Source organism: Thamnophis sirtalis, unplaced genomic scaffold, assembly GCF_051295495.1.
Source record: "Thamnophis sirtalis isolate CommonGarterSnake01/CBP01778 unplaced genomic scaffold, rThaSir2_p1.2 scaffold_2, whole genome shotgun sequence".
In the NCBI taxonomy this organism is placed as follows: domain Eukaryota; kingdom Metazoa; phylum Chordata; class Lepidosauria; order Squamata; family Natricidae; genus Thamnophis; species Thamnophis sirtalis.
The window spans coordinates 99,802,973-99,811,890 of NW_028261382.1; the positions used below are offsets into that span (position 1 = coordinate 99,802,973).

The following is an 8,918-nucleotide window of genomic DNA, read 5'->3' on the forward strand; positions in this document are numbered from 1 at the left end:
GTAAAGCCACACCTTGGAGGTGATTAACCCCTCCCATAGGGAGCGTAAGAGGAGCGAATGGGGAGGGGGCTTTTGCAGGAAACAATTTGTTCGTTAGGTCCGGAAAGTTCTGTTGGTGATTTAAGGCAGTGTTTCTCAACCTTGGCAACTTGAAGATGTCCGGACTTCAACTCCCAGAATTCTGGGAGTTGGAGTCCGGACATCTTCAAGTTGCCAAGGTTGAGAAACACTGATTTAAGAGACTCTGTGCCAAGTTTTGCTTTGCCCTGCCTTCTGGAAACTAGTTATCTGGCAGTTCTCCAAGCGAGATAAGGTGCGTGTGGATAAACATTCCTCAGAAAGACTGTTTGCCAAGCCTTGCTGACTGCGAATGAAAGGAATTCACAGTTGTGCAAATAAAAGGGGTTTTGCAGGGACCAAGACTCCACTTCTTTCTTTCCAAGGAATCCTGGGTCAGAACCCTTCCTCACTAAAAGCCCTTTATAAAAACCCCTATTTCCCCCTTTCTTCCCGCAGCTGGCAGCTCCAGTTCATTCCCTCCGAATTCCGGGGACAGTTGCCCAAGCCGTTTGCCAAGGGCCCCGGGGCCACCCGCCTCGTTCCCACGGACATGAACGATCAGAACCGAGAAGAACCTTCCAGATATGTAAGTGAGGGCCTGTCTTCTTTTCAACTCTAGGCCTGTCTCTCGTGGTGCATCATCACCCTCCCCTCTGCAAAAGGGGGGGGGCAGGTCTGGCCAGTTTGACCGGTGACCTCTGCCCCTCGGTAGGTTTAAGGCAGGGGTGTCAAACTCCATTTCAGCATTGTATTTGACCTCAGGGGGGTGAGGGTGGCCAGAGCGGGCATGGCCAGCTTGACGTCACTTGTGCTGGGGGCGCCTGGGGGGGGGGCAAGCATTCTGCCTGCAAAAATGGGCCCCCAAGATCCATTTTTCAGCTACGACGGCCTCCTGCAGTGGCAATCACAATAGCGCTTAGACTTATATGCCACTTCATAGTGCTTTCCAGCCCTCTCTAAGCGGTTTACAGAGTCAGCCTCTTGTCCCCCAACAATCTTTTTTTTTTATTGAAGAGTTTTAATAAATTTTACAAATATTTTACAAATAGGAGCCGAGGTGGCGCAGTGGTTAGAGTGCAGCACTGCAGGCTACTTCAGCTGACTGTTATCTGCAGTTCAGCGGTTCTAATCTCACCGGCTCAAGGTTGACTCAGCCTTCCATCCTTCCGAGGTGGGTGAAATGAGGACCCGGATTGTTGTTGGGGGCGATATGCTGACTCTGTAAACCGCTTAGAGAGGGCTGAAAGCCCTATGATAAATCCATCTTATCTTACAATGGTCCTACTTCTTCTTCCCTCCCTCCCTCTTTCCTTCCCTCGTTTCTTCTCTCCTGCTCTCCTTCCTTCCTTCCCTCCTTCCTTCCCTCCTTTCTTCTCTCCTTCTCTCCTTCCTTTCCCCCTTCCTTTCCTCCTTCCTTCCCCCCTTCCTTCTCTCCTACATTCCCTCCTTCCTTCCCTCCTTTCTTCTCTCCTTCCTTCCCTCCTTCCTTCCCGCATGCGCACAATATTAGAAAAGGGGGGGGGAAATGACGTCTTGATGAGTTCTTGATGTTTTTATTGGACTCGCTGATAAACTGGTTTTGGTTTTGATTGGAAACGTTTCACCTCTCGCCCCAAAAAGCTTCTTCAGTTTAATTTGTTCCTCGGCTCCACGTTTCTAGCGCTGATGATGTTACCTAGCTGGTTCATGAAACGCCTGCAAGAAAAAGGGTCTTGCAGGAGGGAGTTGAAGTCAAGAGACACCCCCCCTCCACCCTCATCGAGGCTCTTTCCTTCTGCAGTTCGACATCTCCAAGTGCCACTACTTGGTGGATCTCGACAGCCCCGACGAAGCTCCCCGAGAACCCCGATACGCGGCTAACAAGGAGGAGTGGATCACAATCGCTTACAAGCCTTTCCTGGATAGTTCAAGGTGAGGGGCCGGGGCGCGCTGGCAGGGCGGGGAACCCTGGGGCTCCTTGTGGGTGGAAGGGCCTCAGATGCCAGCTTGGGCGACACGATGGTGTCATGTCCGAGCAGCTGCCATCTTCAAGCCAAGAAGGGTTGGTTTCCCAGTCTTCTGGCCGAGGCTTCCCAAGAGCAGGAAACAAACTCCTGGTCCCGACAAAAACCCCTTTTATTAACTGACTGCGAATTCTGCTCATCCCCATCCAGCAAAGTCATTCGAGGGAGGATTTACAGTCACAGACCTTATCTGGCTTGGAGAGCTGCCAGGCCGATCTCTGCAGAACTTGGCAAGGAGCCTCGGAGAGTCCAGGCTGAGTTTTGCAAGGAGTCTCGGAGAGTCATGAACCAATGAACTAATTGCCTCCTGCAAACTCCACTCCCCTTTCGCTCTCCTTTTATTTCCTCTGGGTGGGGCCATTCATCCTCCACCTGTGGCTTTACTCCCAAGTCGACCCCTGTTCTTTAGCTGTTCCCTTCGTCTGGCAACTCTACACATGGTCACACTGGGAACAGGCTCCAGCTGTTCTTCTGCCTCATTGATGTCTGACTCTGAAGGGAGCTGATAACTGGCATACGGCCCTGGCCCCCTCTCTGCCTCTGACGCAGAGCCTTCATCCAAGCCTTCCCCAGACTCCAGGACTGGCCCATCTTCCTCCCCAACCCTCCTCACTGTCCGAATCTGCTGCCAGCTCTGCAGGCCACTGGTGGGCCACAACAGAAGTTGAGTTTTGACAATTCAGGTTCAAAACTTTCTCAAGCTCCCTTCCTTCCTTCCTTCCTTTCCTTCCTCCCTTCCTTCCTTCCTTCCTTCCTTCCTTCCTCCCTCCCTCCCTCCCTCCCTCCTTCCTTCCTTCCTTCCTTCCCAACACTGGAGGTTTTTAAGAAGAGACATTTGTCAGAAATGGTGTAGGTCTCCTGCTTGAGCAGGGGTTGGAATAGAAGACCTCCAAGTTGCCTTCCAGCGTCTTTGGTCATCTTTTCCCCCTTGCTAAGGGGAGATAGAGGAAGGGCCAGCCATCTGGGAAGGGGGCCCTGGAAAAAATGTGGAGGTCTAAGAGAAAAGAGGCTCAGAGGTGACAGCCCCTTCCACTCCTCTCCCATACTGGGGGGGGGGGCAGTGGCGGCAGCCTTCTCCCAAAGCGTCTGGGTGCTGGAGAGCAGCTGCTCCCTTGGCAAAGGAAGGCTAATTGCTGGATGAGATGTGGGAGTGGAGAAGGGAAGAGGCAGGGTGAGAATTCCCCCAGGGAGAGAAAGCAGCCGGGGGGGGGGGGGGCAGGAGACAGGAAGAGCCGGTCAAATCTCCCCCCCCCCCTTGAAATCCATAGCAATGCAGTTCAGCTCACCCCTCCTTGCTTCAGAGGGGCCGATGGCATTTATCAGCTGGTGCTTTGCAGCCCCATTGAAAGGAAGGAAAGAAGGAAAAAGAGAGGGATGGGAGAAAAGGAGAGGAGAGGAAATGGGAGGGAGGAGAGGAAGGAAGGAGGGAAATGAAAGGAGGAGGAGGGGAGGGAGGAAAGGAGGAGGGAGTAGAGTAAGGAAGGAGGGAAAGGAAAGAAGAGGAAATTGAAGGAAAGGAGGAAAGGATGAAGGAGAGGAAGGAAGAAAAGGAAAGGGAGAGGGAGGGAATAAAGGAGGAGGGAGAGGAGGACAGAAGGAGGGAAAGGAAAGGAAAGAGGAGGAAGAGGGAGGGAGGAAAGGGGGAGGAAGTAGAGGAAGGAAGGAGGAAAAGAAGAGGAAATTGGAGGGAGGAAAGGACAGAGGGGAGGGAGGAAGGAAAGGAAGAGAGATAAGGAAGGAAGAAATATGAGATGAAGGCAGAGGGAGGAAAGGAGAGGAGGAGGAGGGAGAGGAAGGAGGGAAATGAGAGGAGAAGAGGGAGGAAGAGAGGAAAGGAGGAGAGAGGAAGGAAGGAGGGAAAGAAAAGGAGAGGAAATGGGAGGGAGGAAATGAAAGGAGGAAGAGAGGAGAGGAAAGGAAGGAGGGGGAGGGGGGAAAGGAAGGGAGATGAGGGGAAGGAGCGAAAAAGAAAGGGAAAGAGAAATATGCAGGGAGGGAGGGGAGCTGTTGGAGGAGAATGCAAAAGGGTGAATCCTCCCCCCCAACTCCTGGGGGGGGCTTTGTCCTTCTTGCAAGGGCTGCTCAGCTCCTCCCCCTCCCTCCCCCCGGATTCCTGCTGGCTGAGCCGGGAGCTTCTGGGAGAGCCGAGTCTCCGGCTGACGTCACCGGGAGCCACAAAGGCAATTCTCCCTTGGCTTCCCTCAATGGGGCTTTAATTGAATTAGAGAACATTTGCAGCCACCGGCTAATTACGGAGCCTGGCTAGCAGCTCCCTCTGGGCGCCCTGAGCCCTCCTGCGTTGGCAGCCGGAAGGCCTGGCCCCCCCCGGATGGGGTCCAGCTGCCCCCACCCATCCAGTTTTCCTTTGCTTCCAAGGGGGGGCAGCCCTCCTGCATCTCAAGCCCACGGCCAGCTTTCCCCCAAGCTGCTTGGCTAACCCCCCCCAAAATCCACCTCCCCTTCGGGCCAAAGGGGACCTCTAGACTTGAGCAAGGATGGGGGGGGGGCTTTGCCTTGGGTGGCAGGAGAAGGGATGGCACGGAGACCCAGTCGAATGAGTCACAGGGCAGAGCCAGCCGCTGTGAGGGAACTCAATTTCGGTTCCGATGAAATTCGGCTCCCGCCATTTCTTTCCGGCTGTTTCGTCATCTTCCGTGTCGCGTCAGAATATCATTTCATCGTCTTCCCTGTCCCTTTAAGACTTGTGGACTTCAGCTCCCAGAATTCACCTGGGCTGGGGAATTCTGGGAGTTGAAGTCCATAAAGCTGCAGAGGATGGAGACCCCTCCCTGCCTTAAGGGACCCCATCCAAGGTTCTTAGGCGTCTCTGTGGCCTCCGCAGCTTCCACCATGACTTGGGAAGGACGTAGATGGTCTTGACACAGATAGGCGATCCGTCCATCTCCTGCTTCCCCCGTGGGCTTCCTCTCTCCCTCCATCTTCCCTGAGTCTTTACGCTGCCCGGGTTTGGGTCGGCGCTGGGGCTCAGGACCCCGGACAGCACCCCGACAAGGTGGGAGCCGAGGTGGCGCAGTGGTTAGAGTGCAGTACTGCAGGCCACTTCAGCTGACTGCTATCTGCAGTTCAGCGGTTCAAATCTCACCGGCTCAAGGTTGACTCAGCCTTCCATCTTCCGAGGTGGGTGAAATGAGGACCCAGACTGTGGGGGCGATATGCTGACTCTGTAAACCGCTTAGAGAGGGCTGAAAGCCCTATGAAGCGGTATAGAAGTCTAACTGCTATTGCTATTGGGGTAGCTGGTGAAGTCTTTTAAGGGAGATTCGGGTTAATATCAGGGTTCCAAATAGCATCCAAAAGTAAATCAGAGTCCAAGGCAGAAGATTCCTCACAGTTCCAATTTATGAAGAGAGCCGTTGGCACATCTGGGGAAACCCGAATCTGAAAGCTTCCCGGTTTTCCCCAGCCAGTTGAAAGATCAAGATCCTGCCCCCACACCCACCAGTCCATCACGTCCAATCTCCCACTTCCATGCTGGCAGTTCCATCCATCCAGTTCTGGCCAGGTACAGAGGTGCAGAGACAAAGGATGACCTTGGCTTTCTAGAAAGAATGTTATTATGGCTACATAGCATCTAACTCCATACAATCCTCCCTCCCATTTTCCCAAGGTGACCTTTAAAGCGCTCCATGGCTTAGGCCCAGGGTACCTGCGAGACCACCTACTGCCACCGGTAGCCTCCCACCGTCCAGTGCGATCCCACAGAGTTGGCCTCCTCAGGGTGCCGTCGGCCAGACAGTGTCGGCTAGCGACCCCCAGGGGGAGAGCCTTCTCTGTGGGAGCGCCTTCCCTCTGGAATGAGCTGCCCCCCCGGAGCTTCGTATAATCCCCGACCTCCAGTCCTTCCGACGCGCCCTATAAAGTTGGCTTTTCCAGCAAGCCAGCCTGGCCTGAACAAAACTAAACAAATTATTGATCACTGTTAATTTTAATTCGAATTTTTTTAAAAAAAAATATCGTCAATTTTAATTGGGTTTGGGATATTCTATTTAATTTTTTTTTTAACTTTTGTATTATGTGTTTCTTTTAATGTTGCTCGCCGCCCTGAGTCCTTGGGAGAAGGGCGGCATATAAATCTAATAAACCTAAACCTAAACCATAGAAAAATGCCTAGTAGAATGATAGAAAGTGTGGGAGGCCAAAGACCCAAAAGAAAAGATGGTTGCAGCTTCTCATTGTCTCCTTCTAGATCCTCAAGGTTGTTCCGAGCTTTCTACATTCCTTTCCTCTCCGACCAACACACGAAATATATGAACTACACGATCTTGAAGCCTCGGCGGGTGAAACTCGGCCGGAAGAAATCGGGAGCCTAACGGGCTGAAGAAGATTCTCAGCTTCCTCTTCCAATTTCTGTGATCCTCTTCCCCCACTTTTGCGAGTTCCGGCCTAAAAAAGCTTAGAGGGAGAAGGAGAAAACGAAAGGACCAAAAAAAACTTTCTGTGTTTGTGGCGGCTTCCCATTTTTTTCAAGCGGCTGATTTTTTTCTGCAAGACGCGGAAGAGATCCAGTGGCTCCTTTTCAGAAACACCCCCGGGGAAAATACTTAACAAGTTGCTCTTTAATTCTGGCGAAGGGGGGCGACTGATTCCTGGCTGCAGGGGGGGGGGGGGGCTGGGCTGGACCGGGCTGCGGTGGGGCGGGGGCTGTTTTCAAACAACCCCCCTCTCCCCATCTCAGTGATGGCAAACCTTTTCGGCACCGTGCCCAAAATGGAAGGCACGTGCATTCGCATGTGTTTGCGCGCATTGGAGTGCAGAAACCCTGAAGACTAGCTGGCTGGCACACGCATGCCTGGTTTTGGGGCATTTTTCAGACTGTTTCCAGGCCATTTTGGGGGCCAAAAATAGCCTGAAAATGGTCCAAAAATGGCCTGAAAAGCCACCTGGTCTTTTGGCCGTTTTCTGGGCTGTGTTCGGTGCTGTTTTCGGTGCTCCGGCACCTGCGATGACCAGCTGGCAAGGGCGCCCGTGCCCACAGGGAGGGCTCTATGTGCCACCATTGGTTTGCCATCACATACCCCTCTACTTGCCCCGGAGCAAACGTTTCATCCGACGTTTTGAGAGGCCTCACCGCTAAACGTCTGCAAGAAAGGAAGAGGCACCGGCCAGTCTTTGATTGTGGGGAGGGGGCGGTGGGGGGGAGCTCTCCGCGCTCAGCCTGAGCCCGAATAATTTGCACTTTCGGAAATCGCGCTGTTTAAGCGAAAACCGTGTGAGGACGGGCATTCGGTTTTTCAAAAGCGCCGCCGTCTTTCTCGCCCGCCTGTGCCCCCCTTCTCCCAAAACACTTTTTTTTAAAGGATTTTTTTCCTTTGGGACTCCTCGCCCGGTTCTGGATTCGTCAAGGAAACATCTTGTCTGGATTGTGTTTCTGGATCTGGGGAGAGGGCATCCAATGCTGATCGTCCTGTGCGTTGACCTCCACCCACCCACCCACTGTTGGCTGTGAAATACCGTCTCGTTCCATGCCACCCGATCCGGGGTTCTGTAAAACTTCCGTGTTGATTAAAAAGAAAATTGGCCTTTTGGTCCTGTGTGTAGCGTACACACACACACACACACACACACACTCGCACACACCGTCTGTTTGGCCAGCGGCCGGCCAGAATTGGCACAACCACTGATGGCTGGCAAGGAAATTGGCTTCTCATTCTCCTTTTCTGCCAGTCACAAGGTTTCATTCCCACACGCAGAAGACAAGGAAGCCGCCTAATAGGTAAGGCTGTTTTTGCCAGCAAGGGATTGGCACCTGCCAACAGATTTGCTCTTGGACCCAATATGGTGCCAGACGAGAGAAGACGAGAACCCATGGTTCCCTGCAGGACCGGAGAGGTTTTCAGGCAGAAAAAATAAGAGAAAAGGCCGTGTGGCAAGAGAATTGGGCAGTTGAACCCAGATTTGGCTCCTAAACAGTTACTAGTTTCTCAACTGTGGCAACTTGAAGCTGTGCGGACCTCAAACTCCCAGAATTAGCCGGTTAACAGCCGGCGGGGGAATTCTGGGAGTTGAAGTCTGCATCTTTTCAAATTGCTGATTTCCTCGCTGCACTTCTGCTTTCTCCGTGCCTTACCCTGTTCTCTGTGCTGAAATCTTTTCTGGCTGCAAAAAACAAAATTCTTTGCAACTTTTCTGGCTGCAAAAAAAAAATTTGCAAATTTTCTGGCTGAGAAAAAAAATTCTTTGCAACTTTTCTGACTGCAAAAAAAAATTCTTTGCGACTTTTCTGGCTGAGAAAAATTCTTTGAAACTTTTCTGGCTGCCCCCCAAAAAATTCTTTTGCAAATTTTCTGGCTGAGAAAAATTCTTTGCAACTTTTCTGGCTGCCAAAAAAAAATTCTTTGCAGCTTTTCTAGCTGTAAAACATGTTTCGCCTAAGAGATATTGGGAATCAGGTTCACCCCAAAAGCTTCGGCTAAATTCTGGGATCTCTTCCTTGCTTCTCCCACTGCCCCCCAAATGACTTTTGGGGCTTAGCAGGCAATCAGCGGGGAGCAGGTGGGGGTGGGGTGGGGCCTGGAAATCCCCAAATCTTGAGCCGATTTTCCGGTGACTTGGAGTGACCCAACTGGGTTTTTACAAGGGCAGCGTGAATCAACCTCACCCCGAAGCCCCAAACTATTATTAGATTAAGAAATTGCTGCTAGGATCCAGAAATCCCCCCCCCCTCAAAAAAACCCTCCTTTTTTGGCTCGTTCTTGACCGTGAATGGTTGGGTCGCGGCATCGTCTGAAAATAGACGGATAATTGTCTTCCGCAGCTGCTTCGAATGGCTCCGACGACGCAGTTGGAACGGAGGCCCCCCCTTCCGTGGCTGCCGAGATGCGCGCCAGCTGGTTT

At 52.4% G+C, this 8,918-nt stretch overlaps 1 protein-coding gene across 1 annotated transcript in view; it reads left to right on the plus strand.

Annotated features, from left to right (window-relative positions):
• The window catches only part of ALG9 (ALG9 alpha-1,2-mannosyltransferase), a 23,364-nt gene extending 16,185 nt beyond the window's left edge, over window positions 1-7,179 (plus strand). Inside the window, 3 exon segments of the mRNA XM_087706528.1 lie at window positions 517-646; window positions 1,841-1,971; window positions 6,271-7,179. Of these exon segments, the coding sequence (XP_087562654.1) occupies window positions 517-646; window positions 1,841-1,971; window positions 6,271-6,394 (385 nt within the window). The 3' untranslated portion in view covers window positions 6,395-7,179.
• The last annotated feature ends 1,739 nt before the right edge of the window (window positions 7,180-8,918 follow it).